We start from the raw sequence: 27,583 nt of genomic DNA, 5'->3' as shown, positions 1-27,583 counted from the left end.
CTCAAACAGTCCCATTTTCAGTGGGAACATTTTGCCAATGGGCACTAAAACGCCGAGCATCTTGAAGTTTGCTATAAATATTTTGCATGTCTCTACCGAGTTTTCAAAGGCTGAGTGTCTGGATACATACAACATTCCCTTTTTGGTGTGGCTTTGCTTTCGCAGCTGATATCAACTGATATCATTTTTCTTAATACAAAAATGCATATTCTGCTGCACAGAATGCAAATGGTTCTATAATACTGGCCAGAAACAGCCCTTGCCTCTGTGTAGTAGTGAGACCGCAGTGTTTGTGCTGTGTCTTTTACAGTTCTGGATGGACCATTGATCCCGTTATATGTGAGTGCTCAGCTTCAGCTCTCTGTGCTGTGTGCTAGCCTTTTACTTTAAAATCTCCTCTCTTCCTTTGCTCTTTTCCCCATACTTACCAGGTCCATCATAAAAAAAAGTTTATGTTTCGGGGCCAAAACAGTGACCAGACCAATTCCGTTTCCAGATAATCGAAAAGCTTCTCATAGGGAAACAAACTTACAAGCACATACTTGGGTCTTCTTTAATATCCCATTGAACACTTTAATTGATTGTTTATTTCCTTCTCTGAAACTGAGTTATTTCGTTGTGCTGAACGAGTTGGTCGGTAATTACAGTGTCTCATTAATACCAGTTACAATGCCATAAATATACCCACAAAGGCAATTACTGTTCTATAGAATTAGATCAGGTATTCCTTCATATCTGCATCAGTCACATAACCTGGACAATCTCGTGACTGATGGGTACCATACTTGTACAATAGGTCAACAGGAGAAATAGGCCTTTTCTAATATTAAAACAATCATATCTTCATAAAACTTTGTTTTATAATAAAATATCTTATTAAACACAACTTCTCCTATGTTTACGTATGTATATATCATACATAAGTGTTGGCTTGGAGTTCCATTGCAGGGCAGCAAGCACTTTCACTACCCAAATGGACAGAAAATACATCCTCAGTTAAGCTACAGCTTATAAAACACACTCTGCACCAAGAGTGATCTCAACTTATATTACACGGTCACCGTCTGACTGTTCTTTAGTCTTATTAGATCAAGTCAGGTAATGTCAACTCCATTTTACACATGCAAACCTTGGTCTATTTTATATTGCTCATCTCTACGATGCCAGGAGATAAAATATTTTGGCAGGAGAAGACCAGGCACAATTAATTAACCTATTTCTACATTTACTCTAGCTATGGAACCACTTTTGTCTGAGTAGTTCCAACATCCTGAACCTGAAGGGCATGAGATTATATTTCGTCCCCCTGCAATCCAGGTAAAATATGAAGAGAAATACAGAGCTCCAAGAATATAAAGGAGTTCAGTGACTCGGACAAAAGCATCACGGGAAAGAAAGTGCACGTGGAGGTGGGGGATGTTAAGTAACTAAGGTCAAAAGTTCATACGTAACTAGAGCCCTGACTACCTTGCTTGAGAAACATTAAAGAAATGCACTTGCTTAAAACTAAGTAATTCCAATGTCTTCAGCTTGTCAATGTGATAGAGGAACAAGGAAGGGCCCTGTAAAGGGAAACAGCTGCCTGACTTACAAGAGACGCACAAAAGGAACGAGGATTTCATAACAGGACTGGAAGGATGGGACCCGGCTGCGAAGGGAAAAAGGGGCCTATTTAAAAGCAGTGCACAATGCTTATGGGGGACGAGGGGGGAGCCAAAGCAGAGTACTGGGAATCAGCTTTACGGTGGTTGCGAGTCCCCTTCCTCATTTACTTGCCTTTTGTAAGATGATCCAGGTGAGAGTGTTCCCACATTACCTATCCTAAAGAGGGAGCCCACATTAAAGGGAGGGAGGATTTTGCTAGGTTCTGGAACAACAGCAAGAAGCGAGACTTCAAGTTTATACGACAGCTCAGCCTTTCTGCCTTCAATGCTAATCAAAATGCGAAGTGCTTATCAGTGGACTTCCAGCGACCAACAGGAAAAGGGTATTCCAAAGGTTTAGGTATTCAGGGCATACTCAAATACCTGAACTTAGTATCCTCTTCAGCCTCCCGCTGTGCTGTTGATCTGGATTCCAGCCTGATGCAAAGCTCAGCCAAAAACCTCCACAGCTTTCTGCAGGTCACTTATCAACATGTTTGCTCAAAGTCCTCTAAACTCCAGACTTTCAGTAGCATCCATGGCGTCACGCACTGACACAGGATGCCGGAGGACCACTAAAACTAAACAGCTTACAGGAGATCAGCGTCAAGCCCGCTGATCTGGGCAGTGAACTTTGCGCATCAAATTTTTAGGTGCGACTCTCCCCCTTGCATCTCATTTATTTATGCACATTTAGTGGAGTTTGGGATGCCCTGAATACCTAAGCTCTGAATCAGGCTTAAACTACTTAAAATTATTTCACTAAATTCAACAGGAAAAAAAAAAAAAACCAACATAGTTAAGCAACATTATCTAGCTGGATAAATAGCAATTAATGCAGCTCCTTCTAGCCAGAGGCAGACAGCAGGGTGGACAAGTGCCTTACTAAATCTTTAAACAAATGGAAAAGATCACCAAATTCAGCAGCAAACCCCAATTCCCCCGATTAAAGGACCCTAACACCCTTAGCTCAAACAACTGACCATCGATGCCATATTCACGAGTATAGCGGAGCAGCGATGAGAACATCAAGGTATCACACGGTCCAAAATGAACACACACTGATGTCAGCTCTCTCCTCCGTATTAAACAGTGGCATGGGTCTTGCAGATCTTGTCACACTACCTGGGCTAAGAAGTTACCTGGTATAAAAAGAAAACCAAATCAAGCCTCAATCAACCCAATCAACAACCTTGCAAAAAGTCCCTAGTATGTGCGTGTGTGTGTGTGCATGTGTGTGCGTGTGTGCGTGTGTGTGTGCGGGAATGTGTGTATGTGCGTGCACAAAGCCAGAACAGGCTATTTAGTTTTGCTCTCCACGTAAATTTTATCTCCATCCCGAATGCCGTATGAATGCAGCGCCCGTGAGTTATATTTCATCTCCTCGGGACCAAAGGGAGCTTCGTGATCAAAGTAGTACAGCAACATGTTGCTTGTTGACAACTGCACGACAGTTTTTAATTGTTTCTTTAATTCTGCCACTGTTTGGTCCAGGCGGATGGACACCTCCTCCACCTGTTCTTTGAAGTGAACTTCCACCTTCGCACTGCTCCGGGGTCGGAGATCCACTACTGCCAAGGGTTCTAGCTTCCCGTATTTTGTGACCAGCTCATGATACCTACAAAAATAAAACACACGCAAAGTTACATCCTAACTGCTCGCATCACTGGCTTGCTGCTTGCAACCTATCTGCACTCTGTAACTGATGCTAACAATGTCCCTCTGACTTCAAGGTCCAGCAAATAAATGGTAAGGCTTAAGCTGAACCATGTGAGGCAGCTGTGGTAGCCATTTTACAGATGGAATAATGTAGGATGTGATTTTTCCATGCCACACACTGATTCAGCACAAGCCAAAAACAGAACTCAACATAGCTGAACTGTAAGTCACCTCTGTCTCTCATTAACTAAAACATATGCCCCTTTCCAGTAAGTAAAAATTGAGTTAACTAGCACTTAAGTTTTCACCTCAAGTTAGTTAATAAGGATCACCCTCCTACAGACAAAGAAGGGAGTTTTGCTGGAATTTAGTAATAATAACAACGTACCCCCCCCCACTTATATCCTTGCATCATGTAGCAACCACCAGTTACAACTACCGTTACATTTGCAACCGAGGTTTGTTAAATCTTGGAGACTTTAGAGGGGGCCACATTATATTTCATTTATACATGGTACCATTCACCTCCAAAGGAAGTCAATCAATATAAGGAGACTTTCACAAAGGATAAATCTAGACCATGATGTTTCGAGTTTTCAGGGGAGAGGAGGAGGGGAAGGAAAAAAGAGTTCACTTAATCTTAACTCACTCCATGCCCAAAGCCACACAGGAAAACAGACAATAGACTGAACTTGTCCCTAGGTAGAGAATCTTGTTTAAGAAGGAATCGTTGACATTTCAAGAAGTGCACGGGGCATCCAGAGACACTCAGAAAATACTCCTTTCCAATTGGGAAGCTAAGAAAAACAGTACTGCTATGTTAAGATTTCTAGAAATAGGAAAATATTTGCCTGGATTTGGAGGGAGAATACTGTTATTATATTATTATAATATAATTAAATTACCTATCAGAATAATACCTGGCTAAAGGAACATCCATATTTAATCCTATTCAAAGCTCTTTGGTCAAGATTTCTAATTTTGGGCCACCCAACCTGACTATCAGGGCATCTGCCAGGAGGCCAATTTGACCTAAGGAAGAGCACACACCAACTGCTGAAACTTCCTTAGCCTGAAGAAGGGTTTTTGAACCCGAAAGCTTGCTTAATAATTATTTTCCAACTATTTGGGTTGGTCTAATAAAAGATATCAGACTCACCCAAAGAACCTTGTCTACCTAAAGCATAATACACTTTCAAAACCAACAAGGGGAGTAATGAATTGCTGAGATGCCCCTTTCATGCTTGGCATATGAACTGAATTCAGTCTCACAAAAATAGGGACAGTCTTCATAACCTAGCCCTTGACTGGAGGAGGGCATAGAGAGGTTTAGAGGTCCTTGTGGGGGTTAATGCAGTTGCTAAGACTTATCTACATGGGAAAACCGACCAGCAGAACCGTAGGAACATGGGACAAGAAGCACTGTAAATTCCTACATGGGCACTATTTTCAGCGTACAAGTGACTTTATTCCAAGATAACTATTCACTTTTATTCCTCTATAACAACAGAGCAGGAGATTTAAACTGCTATCTACAGCCCTGTCTGGCAATCTCCCTATGTAGACAAGTCCTTAAGGTCCAGCTAGAGAGAGAGAGAGAGAGAGAGAGGTTCCCTGGAAGAAGCACATCTCTCCTCTTTACCACCCCCCTTCCTCCTAGAAGATATCTCTTCAATCAGGAAAGGGAAGGTAGCATCTCTCCTGCCTGGCTGGGAAAGTGGCAAAAAGTCAACACAAAGTACAAGGTAATTGAAATGACAATGCCAGAGAGCAGCAGAGAGGAGGTAACATTTCAGAGTCTCTCCACTGTGCACCGCACAGAAAGCTCTTTTTGTTTTCCATCCGACTCCAAGCTTAATGTGATCAGTGCTGTGTCACTGCCCCTGTCAGGGGATGATGGAGCCTGGCAATACGGAGGACCCCGGGGACTCATGTTAAATGTAGGAATGTTCCTCCACAACAGCGGGGCCTCTGTCTGCTCAGAGTATGAGGTAACGGCCGCAGCACACTAGGATTTCCCTAGCGTCCCAGACAAAATGAGCTTTCATCGGGGCAGAGTGTCCAAATACAGGCTGCTGTCCTGGTCTCACAATAAACAGGGAGATAAAAATCAGGCCTATTTAGAAAACCATTAGCTCGGAGAAGAGACAACACATTCCTCATACGTGACAAACCGGGCTATCACCTGCTGGTAAATTAGCATTAACCGAGCCGACACCAAAAACGAGGATTTCCCCAGTGCACTGGGCCAGTGCCTCCAGTGGGACATGCCACCAGCATCAATTCCTGCAGGGGCTGGGCTGGGCGGAGGGGGAACGAGGAGCGAGGACACGCTTCTGCTGGAACCGGCACTCTCCGAGGTGGCACCGGCTCCCGACATGCTGCCACCCTCAACCGTTTCTCTCTTACAGCCCAGCAGAGGCTGACAGGCTGCATGCGGCTGGGATGCAGCGAGCTTCTATCACAATGGGGCAGGCTTAACATTATCCTCCCTCCCTGCAAACAGATTCCTATTGGGCTGTAGGTGAAGAGTGGGGACACGCAGTGGGACCAGGAAAGAGTCCCACTCAGTGGGACCAGGAAACAAGGGTTTCAAGTGAAGGAGGTGGAGAACGAGGAGGGAAGCATGCTAAGCATGAGCCTGCTAACATTATCAAAATGCATGCATGCAGTGTGCCATGGGAAATGATCCCAACTCCTCTTCCTTGGGGAGAGGCAGAAACCTCTTGCACTCCTTTCCTTGTATGGCATTCAGATTCTGCAGTGCAAGCTAGGAAATGAAACAACTGCATTCCCTCAAATCAATAAAGACTAACATACACGACTCATTTGGTTCTTTGATAGCTAGGTAATAGGCACCTCAGAGATTTACATAATCACTTTTCACAACTTGACAGACCCTGATTGCCAGGAAAGCAGATTCTAAAGGAATGAACAGGTCTAAAAATATCTCTAATGTTCTATGTATAAACAGTGGGCCAGACAAGCATAGAGCTGATTAAAAACCCATGGACAAGAGGGCATCACTCAAGAAGTCAGCCAATATATTGGATTGTACAAATCAGCACTCAGATTTGCCCCTATGCCTTGGAAAGATGGAAATCAGACTGCACATTTTGCTCCTTTTCCAAGTGCTTCAGCATGTAGTGTCCAAACAGCTATCATGCAACCAGACTAATTTAGACCTTAGAGACAGCACGCTTCTTTTTGTTCGTTAACATGACATGCCTCATGGTGCAGAGTGGTCCAGAGAGCATCATTTCTGTTAGCAAATCTTTCATATCCAGGAAGGTCCTGCTCATCTGCTTTTGGAAGGCATATGAGCAATGCAGTCTGTGTCCCTGCCAGTCAATGAGGTGCACTTGTCCACGATCTGATTCTTACTCTGAACAGACTTCAAAGACAGGTCTGAGAGGAGATACCATACCAGATTCTGAGGTAGGAGGAAGAAAGAGGTAAAAAAAAAAAAAAAAATATCCACTCCAGAAAGAACACAGCTCTTTGCAAGAGACCCCAGGGGTAGCAAAAAGGGGCCAGGAAATGAAACCTGACCACAGCACTGGCAATACCTCCTCAGCCATCTGCAGCACGGTCTGAAAATATTCTGAAATGGCACACAAGTTCTCTGGAATGGAAAAAACAGCCTTGAATAGCTGCACAGGTCTTGAAGAGCTGCTGTACAGATGAAGGAGTTCAAACAAAGAGCCCATTGATCAGGAAGATGGATGCAACTGTGTTTAAAGGTTAGGAATCAGACGGGGATACAAGTCTCCCTTATCTCCCTGCAAGTCTTACATAGATAATGTGAAGAGATAGCAAGTTGCTCAGGAAGGCTCTCACTCTAAATTTAAAACCAGCTTTATGGACGTTAGGAGTATTTGTAATATTTCAGGCTGTTAAAGTGCCAAGGATCCCAAACTGAATCAGAGTGGTGTTGTGCAAGGTACTGCACAAACACAACCTTCATGACAGCTTGATGTGCAAGTGAGGCTAAACCCAAATCATCCCATTCTTGTTAATTTATCATTGCAATATGTATAGGACACCCACCGCTGTGGTATCTAAGCAGAGATCCAATTCCCTCATGCTAGGCACAAAAGCATTTAAAGGCTGCATACAAGAAATTGAGTTCTTATCTCTTAGCCCTTCTCAAAAAACCCTTTTGCAATCAAACCCCTATCAGTGACAGGGTGAGCTGCACCTCCAACTCCCAGCTTGCTTTTTTTGCGAGTGCACTCTTTCATTTCTCTCGGGTTGGAATCAGACAATTCCTCCAACTCTTACATGTGGTCAACTAGGATACTCCTACTGGGTTTACTCAGCTGGTAGACTGGCTCCAATGCCATCCTTTGCAGACTGTAACCAGCTTGCGAATGCAGGGACATAAAACAGCTTCTCCAGAAACAAAGTATTATTTCATTTTAGGATTAGGAACACAGAATAACATAAATTAAGGGTTCTTAACTGGGTTTACTCAGCAGGCCTGGTTAGATTTAGTTGCCCTGCAAGCCTGTCCTTCAGAAGTTGTGACTAATTTGTGAACGCAATGACATACATTGGCTTTTTCAAAACAAAGCATTATTTACTAGGAGCAGGAACAACGCGTCTTATGGATGAAGGTTCTTTGAAACAATAAGATGCCAACACTTCTGTCAGTCCCACCTAAAGGCTTATGCAGAATCTAGCCAACTTCAGACACTGCATTCAGCGTGGGGAAAGAGAGCCTAAGCTCCTGCAGTCTCTGCCTCTCTCCCTCTTCTGAGAAAGGACTGTATTTTCATTAGTTCCAGAGGATGCTGTTTCAGTTTTCCCACCTGAAGGCCCCCTGAGGTTACAAGGACCTTTCCAGGGTAAACTTCAAAGGGACAGACACTAGTATTGTTCTTCTCTACAATCAGTGAAGTGCAAAATCCACCCAAGCCTGAATTAACCCCTAGTCATCCTCTAGGAAACACCAAAGACCTAGGATATCCATACAGTATTACCGGCAGCTCCCATTTTACCTGTGCTAACCATTTGATGTATTTATTGCTCTAGTAAATCAGCTCTTTGTAACCAGAGGACATTTTGCCTGTTAGCATAAGAGGCCAGCTGTCAGGACTTATGCATTGTGTTCACAGCCCTGAAACAGACTCTGTGGGTCCAAGCAGACCATTCACTTGAACTCCCTGGATCTCACATCTACTCTCCTACTCATGGGAAAACATACAAGATCCCATTATCTGAAAAGTGCAGTGGGCTTTGGGATGCAAACTCCATCAGTGTAAAATACTATGGCCTTCCTCATTCCATTAACAAGCACTAAACATCTTAGGTTATAGACAGCACTACATAGTTGCTCTCAAACTCCATTCATTTACTCAGATCACCTGACCGCTGAGCACATTTGTCTGGCAAAGGGGGGAAAACAAAACAACAACAAAAACAACCAAACCTGCGATTTGAGTTTTGGAAAGAAAGAGGGAAATCTTTTTCTCACTGGAACTAGTCAGCTCACCAGAGATGCAAGAGAACAAGCCACTTAGCACTGCCACCTGACAGCAGAATCAGTGTAGATTCAGGGAACTCCAGGAGGCAGGGGGATTGGTTAGACGGAGGTGTGGGTTGCCCTCAAAAAGCAATGAAGGGAACAGTCATGTTACCTAGAGACTCTTGGACAGGGCAGTCTGAAGCCAGATTTGACACAAGAGTGACTCATTGAGATACCAGATACATTCACTGTATGGCTGGAGGGTCAGGGAGGTCAATTAATATACACTGACAGAGAAAGATGGGAGGGAGCAAGGAATTTTTTGGTTTAATCAAAGTCAGCCTCACTTTCCAGTCTTATTTAGCCTGCAAAACCTTCTTTAGCCTGTAAAAACTGTTCTCTCCTGTGCACTGCATAGTCGCTGAATTCCAGGTCATTCATACCTGAATGGGATTTCCTCCTGGGGGAAATTCAAATAATACCGAATGAAGAAGCGCTCCGAATCTTCTCGTTCCCCATCAGCAACAACGCTCCCATTTAGCTTGATGACAGACGGCAATCTGCTTGTAGACATCAAGACAGACTTAGTGAGAACATGTTAACTCAGCAAGGATGATCAGCGATAGCCAAGAGCTGCATGGTGCAATTCTATCACTACGGGGAATCACACCACAGAGCCTAGAACCTAAGATCACGTTCTCTAAAGCAAGCAAGTCTCATGCAGCTTTTTTAGAGAAAGTGTATATACAAGTTTATATATAATCTGACACACACCTTCTACTGCAAGCCATTAGAAGCTGTCAAAGCTCTTTGCAAACAAACATTTACTAGGCTTAGACAAAAGTACACTGTCATTATACTCCTTGTGGTGTTGGTAAAATTGAGACAAGCAAAATTGACTCATAGCACCCAACAGAAAAGCCAGAAATACAACTAGGAGACCAAACTACGAGTTTGACTTTAGACACTCGGGCCTAAGAGTGTAGAAGTGACAAGTGATTTGGGTGCCTCAAAATGAAAGACCTAAAAGGGGCCTGAGCATTTTCCGGTTTTTTTCCCCACTGAGGTGTTTAAGAGAAGTTTTGTGTAAAATGTTTCCCCCTAAAACTGAAAGCATGTTCAAGTGGGTTTAGCTACTGGAAAACAAAATTCTCCCCACCCCCACCTTGCCCACTTTTCCCTTGTGCAGAAAAAGTGCATATAAGGTGGGGGTAAAGTAGCACTGAGAGAAGAAACCCCTACTTTTGATTTTGGTAAAAAAAGTCCACCTGATCTTAGCCAGAAGGCCATTACATATCCCTTTAAACACAAGAGATGAGGACTGTGGAACCTTTCCAATCCATTATGCATGTTGAAAGAAAAGAAAATCGCAGTACAAAAATCTAACTTAGAAATAACCAAAAAATTTGATCTTGTATCTGTTGAAATAGGGACTAAAAATATCTATTGTAACAATGGGACTGTATCATTTAGAGGTTTAAGAGCATCCTAACTAGTTCAAATTATTTGATGGCCTGATTCAAGTACCTTTAAAGTCAATAGAAGTCTTTCCAGAAGTCATTGGAGTTTGGAGAAGTGCTCATAGACACCCAAGGGACTTGTGAACTCCAAAAGCAAGTTTCAGCTCTTTCAACTTCTGTGTTCCTCTCTTACTCAGAAAAGCCAATTAATATAGCTAGGTAGACTGTAAATCCATAACATGTGAACAGTATCCCCATCACATGCTTCTCCTCCCTCCACGCTCCCACATATTGATTATTTTGCCTCAAATCCTGGGATTGTGCAGCATTTTATGGAGCAGATCAAACAACTAGCAGACCTGGCTATTACCAGCTTCCGGCGCTCCTCAGTGGTGTAGGGCTGAAGAAGAGGGATTCCTAACAATTTCACTTCCTCAAGCTTGGGGAAAGAGCTTAGCTTGTCAATGTCTTCCCAGCAGTGTAGACCTGCTTTAAGAAATGACTTCTTTAAATAAACACATAAAGCATGTATAATACATCAAAGAATGCCAGACACGACCAAAGAAATGCAAGATGGGAGGATGACAACTGGAGATGTTTGAAGCCAGTTTATTGCTTGTGAAATACAGGAGGTGGAATCCCTTTTGGTGCCTATATGAAGTGGCAGCAGGCATATGGCGTCCTCCCAATCTAAATGGCAGAAAGCAATTTAGTCTCTAGGTCCCATTCAGACCTTGGCCCCTCTGCTGCATGCCAACAATTATGACAGATGCTTCAATGAATAAAAACTCTGGCTAAGTACCAGTAGTAGTACAGTCACGGGACAGGCATCACTTCAGGACTGCCAAATTGCCATCAAATAGCTTTCAGGTATCATCTTGGATCTGATTTGAATGTGCATGCTAGGAGTACCCCATTTCCTAATTCATAAAGCCTATTAATAAAAATAACTTCACCCAATTCCAGTCTCTGAAAATGGAAGCAAGTTGTGAGGAAAGCTGAGATCATGCGACAGTGCTGCTTTGATCACGTAACAGGATTAACAATGATGCTTACCTTTGCCTCCATTCACTCTGAGAGACAAATATCTTTATACATCATGCTTCTTACACAAATATTCCAGATGTTTAGCCTAACTAAGTACCAAGCGTTGTGCACTTTTACTGCAAGCTGTTGTGTGGCTTTCACCATTAAAATAGATAAAAAGAAACTAGCATCAATGGGAGATCAGTTAAAATAAAAGCAGAGGCCTAATTTAACTTATCCAAGTAAGGAAATACTGGCTGCATCCAGACAAGCACGGGCATGCGGTATGTGGCGCTGCAGTGCTGCAGACACATCTGCAGCACCACACAGCACATTCAGCTGTTCTCTGTGCTGCAAGGTAAAAAGTGCTGGGGGGTGGATTTTGGCCCCTGGAGATCAAAGGGTCAACCCCCCCAAAACAAAAAAACCTGCACAAAAAAGGTGGAGCAGTGCACGTGGGGGCAGCACACATCGTCCAACACTGGAGCCTGGCTAGCTGAAGCCACACTCCAACTAAATCGGCCAGGCTCTGAGAGGCAGGATCGCCGCTGCTGCAGCACCAGGAGGCTCCCAGGACCCCAGGTAAGGCTCCTGGGGCCACCCCAGAGCTGGCCCCAGCCTCCCCTACTCTGCCACGTGCCAGAGGGCACATGGCACAGGCGTTCCCAAGGGACAACTAGCAGCGGCACAAGGTGTGCCACTACTTATCCCCAGGAAAACAAATGTCCATGCTCATGTGGATGTGACTGCTAAGGCCAAACGTTTCTGTTGTGGCACAGACTGCAATGATCTCAGAAGCGTAAATGATCTTTCAGACCAGAGTCACAATGCTTACTTGTAGTGTGGGAATTTACAGGACAATATCATTCCTTCCTTCCACATAAGTACAATATACTAGACAAATCAACCTATGATTCCAGATGTCCCTGGAGTCATGAGGTCAGCTGTAAATGGATTTCAAAAGTAGAAAAAGGCCAGTAGGTACTTGGGTCATATTAATCCTCTCAACTCACTGTTGCCTCCCAAGGGGAAAGGGAGGGAGGAAGGTGGAAACCTGGCCTCTATAGGTCAAAGTGCTAAGTATACCTAGAGGAAATTTGGTGGCTAGAAACAACTGCATTTGAAAGAGAGATCAGCCTTTTTATGCTGTTGAAGGTGTTTGCTCTAGACAGTAGAATCTGGTGGAACTCCCACCGCCAGGCTCCATCACAAGGCCCGTAAAAAAACCACTCTCTGCTAGACTACAGGAGCCAGCAGGACAAGGAGCAAGTCACTGATGACCTTGGTCCTGCATTAGTTTACATAATACAATTCCTTATACTGCAGCTTCACTAATATTGAGCAGCAACAGCTGTTTCAAGGGCAGAAGTGGCAGGTACTGGACTGGCCCATGGGCCAGCTTAAGACAAGGGATGAGCTTAAGAAGAGGGATGAGAAAACCAAGAGGTTTGGTTTTATATTTTATTTACTTACATTAGGGTATCAGTAAGTATCACATCTACCTACCATTCAACCTCCACAAAAATTAGAAGATATGGAAACTTATAGTAATAGCCAAATTTTGGTACCTGCTCTGTCTGAAGGAGTGGTGCAGTGCTTTGCCTGTAAAATGATCATTCTCAATTCATCTACTACATCATAGCTAGCCAGAGGACAGCTGTGCAATGGATGGCTTCATGCCCTGCCTTTATTTAGGCAGTTATTTCAGTTCCTCTAGCAGTTATGAAGGTTTTAAAATGATCAGTTTTCACAGACTCTCCATTGTCAAGGTTTCCTCCCACCTGTAAGGTTTAGCTCAGGTTTGGGTCTTGGGATTTTTGGTCCTCAGACCATCAGTGTGCATTACAAAGTATCCAGGACTTTGGTGCATCTGGTGCCAAGCCAGAAGCCTTCATGTGGCAGGCAGTTCTTTCACAACAATTCAGCAAATTACTTAAAAAAATTTCCATTTGTCTTGCTATATGAGGTTTTAGATTATTTGTTTGGTACTTATGAAGAATACTGATGCCTGTGAAAGTGTTTAATAACATGTTAAGCCCTCTAAGGGTTTGTAATAATAAAGCAACAGCAACAACAGTGATGATGAATTAAATAGGTCTATAATAAAACCTTTAAAAGGTATTTTAGGGAAGAAAGAGATAAAAAGGACTGGTGACCAATGGTAAGGCAGCCAAACTGGAACAAGAATTCACCAGGAATTCAGGCAGAGGTTTTTTTTTACACACACACACAAGCTCAATCACTAGGAATATGGATTTTTTTAATGTGGTGCTTGAAGCCTAGGTTCTCCGATTCAGCCTAGGAAGCACAGTAGATGGGGCCAACAATGAGTGACCACACATCACTGGCTGCAATGTGTGCTTGCTGCTATGGAAATAGGTCACAACTCTGAGAAAAGGATCTGGGGAAGATCTATAAAGAAACCTAAAACACGGCTTCTGGTAAGCTCGATTCTATTGGTACGTGGATGCCATTGGTATGGAAAGCAAATACAGGCCATGGGATATATTTGTAAAATTTGATCCCTGACACCTACCACTGTGATACCACGCCCCTATAAGCCAAGGCCAGAATCTTGTGGGTAGTTTTACTATAGCCTGGCCTCAGAACAGAGACTGACTCCTCAGTTACAGACATTTTTTTCCAGCTACAAGTATGTTTTTTCCTCCCCAGAACACATGGGGAGTTGAAGGCAAAAAACATCTGCTGGCCTCTGGCAACCTGCACGTTAACTTTTTTTGTTTCATTCCCCCACCACTGGTCATTTCCCCCACTCCTAAAAGTCCACTGTTAGGATATCAGCTCTATCACGGCAGTGAACCTTGCCCATTACATCTGACTGATAGCAGCAGATCCACCTGTGAGCCTGAACCATTACTTAGAGAACAAGGAAGTGCTAGGAGAAGCTGGAGGAGCTGAAAAGAACAGAGATGGGGTAGGGAAGAGTGCTGCTTTCTTGCTTGCCCTCTTCTCCTCGCACTGTTTTCTTAAAGTTATTGGTCTGGCTTCTCCTTGTGTGATCTCAGAGCAATGCCATGAGCTCCTATGGCATTTCTAAACCTTAGATCAGGGCCAATGGCAAATGTAATGCAGAACACATTCATCTCTTTCATTGCAAGAGTTGAAGCCTCACTGAAAAATGTTACAGAAAGTCTGCATGTTGCTCGGGATCTTGGGAACCAGCTCCAACTTGGGGACTCCACACATGAGATCACATCAAGTCCACCCATACTGCCCTGACATGACCCACCCTCAAAATTGTTATAGCTCCAGAGACAGCATGACCCAAATCCAGGAGAGATCAGTTACTTACCTCACAGTAACTGCTGCTTTTCCAGATATTGGGAATCCTACTCCTGATATGTGCATATTGTAGGTATCTAAGGCTTATGAAAAGAAGAACTAATATCCACCCCATAAATTTGGGGAGGCTTTGGATCCAGACACTGCAGCCTGGACTTCTCCCTCAGGAGAGCCTAGCTGCATTCTAATGCAGTCTGGCTGGCAAGTGCAGAGAGGGAACAACTCATGGCATAAGGGATCTCTAGCTCAATTAGTGATACAGGCATACTTGCACTGCAGCCCTGTCTGGGCTGCATTTATCAATTCTGTTTAGACTGGTCAGCAGCCAGAATAGACAGGGCCCAAGGTGATGGCAGGCTCCAATAGATCACCAATGAACACATGCATTCCCACTTTACTGCAGATAGCTTATGCTTTTCATCCACCCCCTCACCTGTCTTCATTTACGTAATGCAGCAGCAACCAACAGAAAGCAATGCTGACTGCAGAATGCGCCTTCAAAAGGTGCAGGAAGCCATTACAGCAAACCAGTGCACTTCCCCACCCTGTTTAAGCATAGGTTTAGATTGCACTGAGAAGAGAATATTACTCTCCCCCTCTCAGCTCCACTGGCATCATCTATGCGTGTACCTCACCTGACTTGTGCAAGTTTATGGATCGCAAGTTTGGGAACAGCCTTGCCAGAGAATCTTCCGAGTCTTCAATGGTCATTACGTGATTGTTAGCCAGGATAAGCGTGTCAAGCAACGGAAACATAATTCCAAGCTTTCTGATTTCAGTCCAGTCCCGAAGATTATTGTCAGTTATGTGGAGCAATTTCAGAGACTGACAGCAAACCGGAGAACAAGACACTGTTTCATAGTCATTAAGGCACAGGAAGAGCTCCTCCAAGCTGCACAGGGAAAGAAACAAACTTTTAGTTCCAGAGTCCCTGTGAAACAGAAATGATTCGAGAGGCCTATGCACATGGCTTAAATGTGGACTGTGCACAATTTGCAACACAAGGTCTTCCAAAGCATCTTTCAGTTTCAAGCATCCTGAGAATCTTTTGACTTTGGGATATGTTTTCACCCAGGCCTCTGCTTCACCAATAGTTGAAAGTGCACTTCACAGGGACAACTCCCTGCTAAAATTTCTTAAACTTCAAAGGCTTTCCTAGTAATCTATCACTTAATGCACGTACACACAGAAGCATTATAAATTGGCATCGTACCACCACCACCTCTGGCCTAAATGCACGAGTTATTTGCACCTGCAAGAAGCCTAAACCAGCACTTACATGGACTCAGGTATTTACTAATTATAGGGCATAAATGAACGTTTCCTTTCATAGCCAAGGGTATGGGCATTCTTGTCAAAATCCCTATTAATTTATGCTACCGACACCTCAGATAAATAGCGATTACTACTATTAATTATAAGAGGGCTAAACTGGTTCCCTGTGAGATGTCCTAATAATACACGCTTAGTTACGGTTGCCTTTATTAAAGTTGAGTATACAGCAGTAAGGTTGGATTTACAGAGAAACCTGGTATCCAGATGAAACTGTCCAGGAAATTCAGGGAGGCAGACTGTCACTGCCAAGTGGGATTTTGGCTGAGACGCAACTCAAACAAGTCAATTCATGAAAAACATGACAATATCTTTAATGACCAGTGGCCAGAACCTCAGATTTACATCTCATCCAAAAGCTATGAGCACAGCACTGTGCAGTGCCATTCATTCAGAAGTGACTCAGAGGAAAGGATGTCACATACTAAATAATCAGGATTATAATCCATTAACTCAGCACCAATATTTAGATTAAGAAAATGTGCCTTGAGCATCACAACATAGTGAAACCCCCAAAAGAAATGAAATCAGGATTTTCCTCTGCTCTTCCCACTCACCCCCACCTCTCCTGGCACAGGCATACTTTGCCTGCATGCAGCAGGCACTTCTCCCCTCCATGCCAAGCTCCCCATGCTTACTCTGGTAATTCCTGGAGTATTGTGTGGACTGTTTCCCAGGAAGTTTTGCTGTTGTTGAGCACAAGTTTGCGGACACCAGAGAAAGACCCAGCACACCTTCTCTCTAAAACTGACAAATTCAGAGGGTTGGAACTCAGGTTTAGAAACTCCAAGTGGGGAACATTTGACACAATTTTACTGACCTAGGTTGGGAGAAAAAAAAAAAGAGAGAGAGAAAGAGAGAGAGAGAGAGAAAGTAGTGTATCAAGAAGTAATCAGACCTTGTGCAATAAAATTTCATCTCCTAAAAGGGACCCTCCAGTCTGACTGCGCCAAAGAAATATATGGTAAAAAATAGGGCTTCTTGATAACTATCTGTAATTCATACTCCAGCTATTCACTGATCTAGATTGATTGGCTAATTGCTCGTTCACCTCAACAGTTCATTTAATTATTCTCTTAGAACAGCTTGATAAGGGAAAGCAGATCCCTTGGGAGAGGTCATAAAATTCACCTGAGCACCAGTCTACAAAACAGCAAACCGGAGAAGCCAGCATCTCAAAAGGCTACTATACCCTTCTCTGGGCAAAGAAGGAAAGGCACGGGCTCTGAGCTTATGGTGGTTATACAGATCAATTGCTCAGTTTTCCATTGCTCCCTACAAGCCTAAAATAAAAGACTGATAGAAGCTCATTGTACACACGATGAATTTCTTATTAGATTCCATTACTCCAGGAAAACATCATCTTTCTTAAAACACATGGTGCTGAAGCTGGAAGGTTATGAATCAAATCTGAACATTTGTATACCAGTGCTTGGGGCTAGCTGTGCTGTTGGTAAGTACCAGGTGTGCACCTGGAGGTATATCGGTAGGGAGTAAGGGGTGAATGATTAGGAAGACAGAGAAGCTAGACACACACACATCTGAAAGGGTGCAGAATATAAATTCAGGGCATAAGACTAGGCAGGTATTTGTCTAAAATACCTTCAACATGTGTAAAGATATTGGGACAAATGATTAAACAGTCAATTTGTAAACATCTAGGGGATAAGAGAAGGACAAGAACAAATTATGTCAAACCAATCTAATTTTCTTCTTCAATAGGGCAACGGGCCTAGCAAACGAAGGGAAACAGATGAAGTGAAAGACTGACTGTAGTCAGGCTTATGACAGTGCCCATGACATTCTCATAAGCTACCTAGGGAAATATGGTCTAGACCAAGTTCCTAGAAAGACCTACAAAACTATTCGATAAACATGCTCCAAAAATAGTGACTGGGTTGCTGTGAGACTCAAACCAATCCAACAGGGTCCCACAGGGGTTCAATCCTATTCAGTGTTTCTATTCAACTACTTGAATGATGGAATAGGGAACACAATTATAAAAATCTGGGGACGAGACCAGGCTGGGATGATGGGCTGTAGGCGCTTTAGAGAATACGCTTGGAATTCAAAACGATTTTGGTAAACTGGCGAAAGGATCCGAGAGCTGCAAAATGAAAGTCAACAAAGAGAGGGGCAAAGTTCAACATTTAGGAAGGACAAATCAAGTGCAAATACCAAATGCAGAATAACTGCCAAGGCAGCAGTATTACAGAAAATGATGTGAGGGTTACAATGGCCTGCAAACCAGATACAAGACAGCAATGTAATGATGTTGCAAAAGAGGCAAAATATCATTCTGGGAGATTTTAACAGAAGTGTCATGCATAAGATGGCAGGTAATTATCCTGCTCTCCTTGGCACTGGCACGGCCTCATTTGGAGGACAGCATACCACTGCTGGCACCACACTTGAAGAAAGATGTAGACAAATTGGAGAGAGCACAGAGGAAAGCGACAAATAATTGTAAAGGATTTTGAAAACATGATCTACAAGGGAAGTTGAAAGAACCGATTTCTTTAGTTTAGAGAAAAGAAAATGGAGGGGAATGTGATCGCTTTTGCAAGCAATTAGAGAAAAAAAAGGGTGTTATAAAGAAGACAGTGCCAAATTGTTCTCCCTGCCTGTCAAAGGCAAAACAAGAAGTAGTTGGCTTAATTTGCAACCAGGGGAAATTATAGTAGATATTTCTAATTAAAAGGATAGTTAAGCTTTGGAACAGTGCACTTAGTTTTCATCGAAGGGTTTTAAGGACAGGTCAGCCTGGGGGTGGGGGAACCTGCAGCATGCACGCCACAAGTGGCATGTTGTAGCATACAACAGATCAGGGAGGAGATGGGCGCCCCAGTGGCAGGGAACACAGGACAGGAAGCAGAAAGCAGAGTAGAAAAGGCAGGGAGCATATGTGCATCTCTCAGCTGATCATGGCTTTTAATAATATTGTAGGACTAAAAAAAGCACAATCAGAAAGTAGTGAACTAGAATCTAGTGGACTTTTAGGAGGCAACATAAGCTAGTAGTTTCACCCTACTTCCTAACGAACAGATGTCTGTTATCATAGCACTATCATCACCACTGTCACTAATCAACTCTAGTTGGCAGCCTCAGTGGATGGACGGCCATGGAGATGAGACCACAAAGGTGGCTCCTCCAGTGAGTGTTGAGGTGAAGGCTGGATAAGGAAGATTCTACTGCTGTCCCTGGCCTTGCAACATCTGTTCTGAAGGAAGAAGACTTCCAACAAAACAATATTCATTAGTTTTTTAAAGAAACTGGAAGTTAGAATAACTGGGGATTAAGAGACTTAACCCCCCCCCCAAAAAAAAACAAAACCCAACAACCACTGCCCCTAAGATTTCACATTGGGTCTTTTCCAGTAATTAACAGTAGGATAAAAGTACAGCGTGAGCTGGCAAGAGTATAGGACACTTAAATGTACTATATTTATTCCACTAATAACATATTGCATTTATATAGCAAATTTCATTCAAGCACCTCACAGTACTTTACCAGCCTCACATGAAGTTTCATCAAACCCCCTTAACATAGGCGAGCATTCTTAATCCTGCTTCAAGGACAGGAAAACTAAAGACAGACAGGATAAACAACATGACCCAAATCAAACAACATTAGTGGGAGCAGAACCCAGGAGTCTTAACTACCTGCCCTCAAGACCTCTTGACTACGCTCCTGCAATTAAATAATCTACATTGCTCATTAACCTCTTGGTGTTTTAGGATTGTCAGTACTCTGCACTGATGGAAAATATATTTGTCCCCTACAGGGTGCGATTATAAATCCCCAAGTGAAGTGCCTGAATGTGTTACATTCATCAAGCATATTTACTCTGACAGCTACAGAGCAATACACAATCTTTGAAGGTGAACTTGAACCTATGAAGATGGGTGCGTTTGCCAACGCTGAAAGGACTGAGAAGAGTCTCATAAAACTTAAAAAGTACAAGCAGCAAGAGCAGAAGTTATTACTGCTCTGCAAGGTACATGCATAGTCATTTTACCTCATGCCAGTCTTCAAGTTTATTGTCAGAAAGATCCAGCTCAGACACATGAGCACAGAAAGCAGCAATTTCATTCTCCTCTCCTGCACAGGTGATTCCACAGCTGTTCAGTACTAGAATGCTTGGGAGGTTGAGACGATCTGAAACGGCAGAGGAACAAGATACCTTTCAGTCGGCCTTGGCTTTCCCTAGCTCGGTGAGTTCATCCCTAGGTCTCAGAACACACAAACCAGAGAAATATGAAATCCAGCAAAGGGCAAGAATTAATAAGCAGTTTAACAATTCACACCTTCCAGGTGCTGGATACATATTAAAGGGATTCCAAAGTAAAGATAAAACATTCTAAACATATATTTTGCTACTTCAGGTTTCCTATTTTAAAGATTTGAAACATTTTACCAGCTATTTGCATTTCTTTCAACCCAGACAATGAAAGCAGACTGGTAAGTACCATTTTGCCTTAAATTCCACGTCTAATACAGTTTACTTTTAGGCTTTCGTGCCTTACTACAAGGCCGAACCATTTCAGTTAGCAAATGCAAAGGAATGTTTATAAAAAAAAAAAAAAAAATCCACTGAAATTAAAAATAATTGTGGCAGCAATTCTACTGATCACAGCGTTTATACAAGTGTAACTGGTCTCACCCACCTTACATTGGGACTTCACTTCTGATCTGGCAGAACACCCTTAAAATACTGTTGTAATGCAGGTAAAGATTTGCATACCTATGTTATAAGCAGTGACATGGGCACATGCGCGTGCGCACACACACACAATCATGGGTTGATTTTACCAAACAAAGAAAATCCAACATAAAAATTAAAGAATGTTTAATAAATAGCAGGAAGTTGTTTCAATATGGAAATTCCATGGATGGCTAGAAGGCATCACACAGCTTGCAACTTGCAAGTACAAAATAATTTCTCTGACATGTCCTTGTAAAGCACTTCAAGATATGAGTTGCAACAAAAGATATTATCGTTCTTAAAATAGTAAAATTTTTATTCTCCATATTTGACCACCGCATGACAAAAGGTGCATTGTAAAGATATGGAATTATAAGATGGGGGTGATGAGATTTCTGGATTCCTGCTTCATTAATTGTGGCCAACATTAAATGATACTGCAATACTTTCAGTATTTATGATGTATTTTTAGATTACCAAGTCGGCCAATTGATAGAATCACGTCAGGCAATGCACTTTTGATTTTAATAACCGGTGAAGCGAACAAGTAAAAAGCCTGTGCAGAATCTCGTCAAAAAACTCAGCAGTTTCAGTACTTCATTGCATTTGACTCTTTGATTCTAACAGTTGGTGGAAAAAAAAGCTTATACTCACAGAATACGATTTAAGATTTTAATTCTAAGAATCAAGCGATTCTATGAAGTGAAAAGCTAATAAGTGATGGAACATGAACACAGTGAAATATTTTGTGAGTTTTGAATCCATTATGTGAGATTCGAATACGTGGCAGACACTATACTTTAGGGACACCCAGAATATAAAGACAGAACCCTGTTTTTAACGCGTGTAGTGTATTAAATAGAAGATACAGCGAAACTATCTGCAAGATCCTCTGTTGTCATTCATTCTGAACAGCACACAGTATATTTTGTCCTTGACTGAACTGACCCCTTTTGCTCCCTTTTTGTCAAACCTCGTTATTTATCATTTTCATCCAACTAATTTCCCTGCGTACCCCCACGCTTCCTTGGGGCTAGTTTATGATATAAGTCGACCTGATGGAAATTTAAACTAGAGCTACAACTAGAGATAACCAACATGGTTAACAGTATGGTGGCTCTGGTGCGGTCCTCTTAAACCAAGACTGTATGACTAAAATGAGAAGAAAATCCTATAACCCAGATTTGGGGGGGGGTGGGAAGATTAGAGATAGCAAAATTGACTGAGCTCTGGATTAAGGCCTTAAAAATAGGGATACAAATCTTTTGGATCCTAGGAGCTACAAGGATGTGCTTGGGAACAGTAGAACTTCATGAACATCTCTGAATTTCCTTACAGCAAATGAGAACAGAGGGAAGTAACACCCACAAGGTGCTAGCATAACATGCCTAGAAACTCTATTGTGTGGTTTGTCATTAACAACAATACAAGTGCGATTGTTTGGCTTAGCCATTCAGTGGGATCTTTGTATTCAGATGAATGTAGGCACTCAGTCCCAACACTCTCCATGCTCAGAGTGACCTGAAACTCTACCTTTCATAGGTGATCCCTGCGGCGTTGCTGGCACATGCACCCCCATTCCAGGACCACGACGATATGGGAAGTTCTCAGGACTGTATTTCTCACAAAGTACTTGCATGAAACTCCTTCCACTGGGCTGATCCATGTTTTCTTCTTGGACTTCTACAGTCAACACAGTTAGAAAACAAAGAATGCACTGTTAATCCACTCTCTCCAGCAGAGAGCTGTGGACTTCATTCTACTTGTTTAAATAGCTAAGAAAAAAAGGCCAGATATATTAGCAATGAGAAGATTAATACCAGTATCCTTTTTGTTTCTCCAACACAATTGCCCTCACTCCCAGTCTTCAAGGCAGTACCCCTGCCACCCTAGTTACAAGGACTTGCTTAGTGATCTTAACTTCCATCCCACACCCCCCTGGTCCTACTAGTGCAGGCCCCATAGTCCCCTGCTCCCTGGCCATCCTGGGGTCCCTGACTCCCGACACAGTCTCCTACCCCTGCCCCAGTCATTCCAGAGTGGTCCCCAGCTGTCCCTGTCCCACTTGGGCCAGAGTGCAGTGGCTGCCACACCTCCGGCTCATGTGGGTGGCAGCGGAGTGAGTCTGGCCCGGCATGGACTGGAGGGAGGAGGAAGGGGACTCCTGTGCCATGCCAGGGAGCCTGGTCCTAGCCCCTCCTTCCCCCTGAGCAGCATCTCCCAGTCACCTTGCCCCTGTGAGCTCAGGCTGCCACCAGCCCAGCCACACAGCTCTCCCCTGCTGGAAGGGGCAGGGACCTTCCTGCCACCCCCCCTCTGCCCTGCCACAGTCTCAGTGCCTGGCCATGTTCCACCAGTGCCAACTGCCCCAAGTAACCCCTTGCAGGCTGGAATGCTGTCAACCTGCAAGGGGGGACCCACCTGTGCTTTCCCACATTTTTTTGTAATTTGTTCACGACCCTTTCAAATATTCTCACGACCCACTTTTGGGTCACGACCCATGGGTTGTGAAACTCTGCCCTAGATCAACAGCTTTGAATCCTGGCAGTCAATTAAGCCCTTCATCTTTCTGCAGCAGATGTGCTCAGTTCTGTGCAGGGTGTGGTTCAGGCGTGTTTTAAAGAGAATCGTAAAAATTAAAACCTTCTCTGTTCTGCAGGGACATTTAAAACTCATGCACTAGGCTTTGGCCCAGGATCTGGAGCCAAAAGCTCACCACCAAAGCTGTGCAGCATACAGTCAGCCTGGCTGAGGTGCTCCACCCCTGAAGGGCCTGTCCTTCCTCGCTATCATATGCATACACTTCTTAAAGTGCTCCAGGATACATCAAAAATGAATGGCGCTATACAAATATTATGATCACTAGTCAATGTAACAGACGTGACAGAGACAGATAAATAACACACAGCAATTATTAAAGCATGCAAGGCGCAGCAGTTAAAAAGTCAGAGAGATAAATACAATCATGGCTGTGACAAGACTAAAAAAAAAAAAAAACCTCTTGAGTTTGAAAGTGGAAGCGACTGAATTGCCACTGATATCATAATAACATCTCACACTTACGCTGCTCATTTTTCACTGCAAGGAATGTATAAGGCTTTGCAAATATTAACGAAACCTCACAGAACATTGGTAAGGCTAGGAAGTAGTACTTCCATTTTACAGATGAGAAACCAAAGCCCAGGGCCACAACAGTGCTTTCAGAGCCAAAATTACGCCCCAAAAGTGTAGGCCCTAAGGGGAATTCATTTATTCTAGGTAACTGTATGGTGTCCACATCGTAAAGGGCAGTGCTTCATTGACAGCAAGTTTCAGCCCCTCCCCCAAATGGCAGCAGCCTTGTTTTAAGCAGGCCACTTCCAAACTCAATGAGCAGGGACTGCTACTCAGATATGCGTGCAGGATGGAAAGAGACAGGCTTTTCATTAGGATGTTAAAGCTGTGCCATGGATCAATAGCACAAATGCACAAAGACAGAGTTCATCCTTAAAATAATTTCTTGCCTACTCATTTTTGTAGCAACATACTGTATTTTGAAGATGCTTGTCACTTTGGTATCTAGGCATCACACGGTGAAGAAAGACGAGAAGAAACAGAAAGCAGGGGCCCCTCATATGCCAAACCCAAGAGCTCTGTGTAGTGCTGACCTGCATAGCTTAGCATCGCATGTCAGCTGGAAGTTACTTGGCGCCTACACAGTGAGGTGGCTGGCATCTGTACATACTCTAGATGGAAGTTCACTAATCTGCCCTGGCTTGCTACATGTGGCTCTGAAATCATCCGTTCAGTGTATTTTTGATTAAAAGAAACCATGTTTGAGATTCATCTGAAGTCAAAAGAAGCACTCAGTACCAGGGCCAGCTCCAAAAACAAGCCTCTAATGCATCCTGGAAAAGCAGAGGAAACCTGTAAAGAAGAGTGAATCTCACAAGCCAAGCCACATCTCTGCAATGCCAGAGTGTTTTGAAAGCTTAGAGCAACAGAGAAATACAAATAGCATTCCCTTCACCCCTCATCCCCTTTAAAAGGCATGGAGAACACCGTTTGAGAATTTCATCTCCTCAGTAAAACACTGCCATCCTGGAGTCTGCAATGCTCCCCATAAAAGCAGAGTGGGAACAAAGCTGAGCAAGTGCAAGTTTTCACTGCTGATAAGCACAGCCAAGAAGAGCTATGGCTCAGCACTTTCAGTTGCTGAACATGGCCCATCTAGAACAGAACATGACACCACTGATATCAAATGATAGGCCTTGATCCTGAAATTACTTGCATACAAAAATAGCTCCAACATGGCATATCCCAAGCCACAGGCAAGCATAGCAAGAGAGTGGACAGGGTCCTGGACGACGACTCAGGAGTTCTGGGCTTTACTCCCAGCTGGCACTGGTCTGTTGGGGGATCTTAGGGGAAAAATAGCCTGATCCACAAAAACCACTGGCAGTATTATATGACAATGTGACAATGACAATGAATTCCTTTGTAACATATTTTGAGATCTTCTGGTGAAAAGAGCTTGATACTATGCTTTCAGGATAATGCTGAAGTGTCTCAAAGAAAGAAATCAAATTGCGACCAAACCTACATAAAATTATCCCCCTATATTGTCTGAAATGCAGCTGCAAACATAACTGAGGTCAAAATTGAACAGCTTGTGCCTGACCTTTCCAATTGTGGTATAAAATAATGAAATGATTTATGCTATAACAGAAAGGTCAGCTCAGATTTGTAAATTTGCCTTCATCACCCTAGCTCCAGTGCTCTCTAACAGAGTGCGCGTGCCCTCTTGTTCCCTCACGAAAGGACCATGGTCTTGTTTAGACTAATATTGTTAGCTAACACTCATGAAGAAAACTCTCTCTTGCTATTTAACTCTCTCTTGGATCCAGTTGAGGTATGGGCAAAGGACAGATTGTGAGTTAAAGAAGAGAAAACTCTGTGTCGATTTCCTTGTGTTGAGACAGAATTCTTTGGAGACTGAAACTTAGCTTCTCCTTGGATCGATTAACTCTGTATCTCTGGTCACGAGCTGTTACAGCTCTTCCATTACAAAGGAATTAAGCATCGTAAGGAGTGAAATGACCCTAACCTACTGCCACCCTATAAAAGGTAGTTTTATGTTTTACAGGTAAAAGCTCCACAGACTCCCACTATATAGCACAATAAAGCACAAGACATTTTGGGTCTTAAAGCCATGGTTCCAGCTGCGTTGACATCAAAGAGCTCATTGCATTTTTTCTATCAGTTTACCACTTCAAACTTCTAACAATTTTTCTTTTCAAACTTTTGCTGCAGCGGAAAGGGTGCACCCTCCCTGAGACGACTTCAGTCTGGCGGTGTAGCCTGTAGCCTTTGAAAGAAAATACTCAAAGTAAAGCCCCTCTGCCTGGAAAGGAGCATTTCATCTGATGCTGAAATGAGCAGCATACCACAGGAGTGATTTACCTTGATAATCAAGGCTTTGGGTAGAAATGCCCCAATCTTCAGATATAACTTGTAACCCAGTAGCTAAGAGAGAGGTGTTTGCTTCCAATCGGGCACTCAGAACTTCTATTTTTGAACATGTAAAAATTAAACGTTTAGGCAGAAACAGCTTGAATTCACTCACCCATAAAGCTTCCTCTCCTTCACTTTGCTCTTCAGTCAACTCCGCTCCTGTTCACCCACCGAGCTAACATCAGTTGATAAATCCCACATGAGACAGTCACCTCAACACAACTGGAGGGGAAAAAGAGATCAGCAAGTTGCGTTTCCCAACACCAAAGACTTCTCTAAGTTGGAAGAGTGTCCAGGTTTTAGCCATATTGGTCCAGAGGAAAAAGCAACCAGGACTCATAGTATAGATGATACCCTTTATTAAACCAACAAGATTTTTGCACACACACACACACACAAAAAAAAATTCTTTAATTGCAAGCTTTTGGACACAAATACCCCCAAAACCTTGCAATTAAAATATTTTTTTTTAGCAAAAAATCTTATTGGTTTAATAAAAGATATCACCTCTATGAGTCCTGGTTGCTAAATTGAAAGATAAAAGATCACGGGTAAGAGTCTAATTCCTTCTGAAACACAAATATATTTCACGTTGAAGCATTACTTCAACAAACCAATTTTGTCAATAGAGGATGGTTATTTGGGGTCTGAAGCTACCCATGTCCCTTGCTACAACAGGGACAGCGAACTAAAAAAAATCTAACTAAAAAAAAACACTCCCGACAGCCACTGCTTTCCTGAAGCTGCGCCACTCGCACCGACACGCGCGCGCCACTCGCACCGACACGCGCGCCAACACCTAAGGGAAGAAAGCGTTAACAAGAGATGCAAAGCCAGCACACAGCATCTCAAACACGTGTCATAAGTGCGAGGGCAGGAGGCAACGCACATTTTTTTTGGGAGTGTGTTGCACACAGCCGATTAAAGGGGCACCGCCTAATTTTAAACCCCAAAAGCAGGCCTTTTAAAAGGCAACGGGGGAGGTAGAAACGGTCTCAAACCGACTCCCAGAAGAACAGCACGCGCGATCTTTTGAAGGGTCGACGAAACGCGCCGCAAGCCTCGTCAACGACTACGTGCAAATCAACCTCGAAGCCAGGGATCGGCCCATCTCGCTCACACAAGGGAGGGAAGTCAAGCAGGACGTCCCCTCCCTCCCTGTCTGTCTGGAGTCATGCAGGGATGGAGATGATGGATACACAAAAAACAACCAACATCCAGCAGCGCCACGCCACATCCCCGCGCACCCAAACCGGCCGGCCCTGCTCTCTGCAAACAGAGGCCAGGAGGGCCGGCTCCTCCTCGCAGGCGGCTATTGCGGGGCATTCATGAAGGCGGGAGGGCTGGCGAACCACTGCCCTGAGCCCGGGGGGAGACGGGCAAGGGACGGGGAGCAAGGCCCGGCCCCAGGGGGCCGTGGGTCTCCTTCCGCCGGGCGGGACGGGGATTAAGGGGTGTTTACTGGAAGGGCAGCGGGGAGCAGGCCCAGCCC

General features: G+C 43.5%; 2 protein-coding genes across 8 annotated transcripts in view; both read right to left on the bottom strand.

Moving 5' to 3' along the window:
• TECTA (tectorin alpha) overlaps positions 1-2,726 on the bottom strand; it is a 60,207-nt gene extending 57,481 nt beyond the window's left edge. For 2 of the 3 annotated variants that reach the window (XR_003093239.1, XM_025199987.1), the window contains exon 1: positions 2,627-2,726. Coding sequence is in view for 1 of the 3 variants with exons in the window: in XM_025199989.1 (XP_025055774.1) it covers positions 2,627-2,672 (46 nt within the window). In the remaining 2 variants the exon portion in view is untranslated. The remainder of the gene's footprint in view (positions 1-2,626) is intronic. The other variant, XM_025199989.1, reaches the window with a different exon arrangement.
• On the bottom strand, positions 548-27,583 carry TBCEL (tubulin folding cofactor E like). 5 transcript variants are annotated; one of them, XM_025199994.1, is made up of 9 exons: positions 27,554-27,583; positions 26,204-26,313; positions 22,132-22,281; positions 19,912-20,051; positions 16,532-16,713; positions 15,197-15,453; positions 10,592-10,721; positions 9,216-9,332; positions 548-3,261 (listed from the first exon to the last, which is right to left on the bottom strand). In XM_025199994.1, exons 2-9 carry the CDS (start codon positions 26,205-26,207, stop codon positions 2,943-2,945), a joined length of 1,299 nt encoding a protein of 432 aa, XP_025055779.1. In that variant the 5' UTR covers positions 26,208-26,313; positions 27,554-27,583; the 3' UTR covers positions 548-2,942. The 5 variants fall into 5 exon arrangements, with proteins under 5 accessions (XP_025055779.1, XP_025055780.1, XP_025055781.1 ...); XM_025199995.1 differs by having other exon boundaries at positions 27,307-27,577; XM_025199996.1 differs by having other exon boundaries at positions 27,339-27,577.

This window comes from Alligator sinensis, unplaced genomic scaffold (assembly GCF_000455745.1).
Source record: "Alligator sinensis unplaced genomic scaffold, ASM45574v1 scaffold278_1, whole genome shotgun sequence".
Lineage (NCBI taxonomy): Eukaryota > Metazoa > Chordata > Crocodylia > Alligatoridae > Alligator > Alligator sinensis.
Note: the sequence above shows the minus strand (reverse complement) of the source record. Positions and strands in the feature narration are given on the sequence as shown.

Excerpts from the sequence above, each read along its gene's own strand:
- TBCEL (XM_025199994.1), bottom strand. Across the intron at positions 20,052-22,131 it reads GCAGGGATCACCTATGAAAG|ATCGTCTCAACCTCCCAAGC; the intron begins GTAGAGTTTCAG and ends CTGCCGTTTCAG. Across the intron at positions 10,722-15,196 it reads CATAAACTTGCACAAGTCAG|CAGGTCTACACTGCTGGGAA; the intron begins GTGAGGTACACG and ends CATTTCTTAAAG.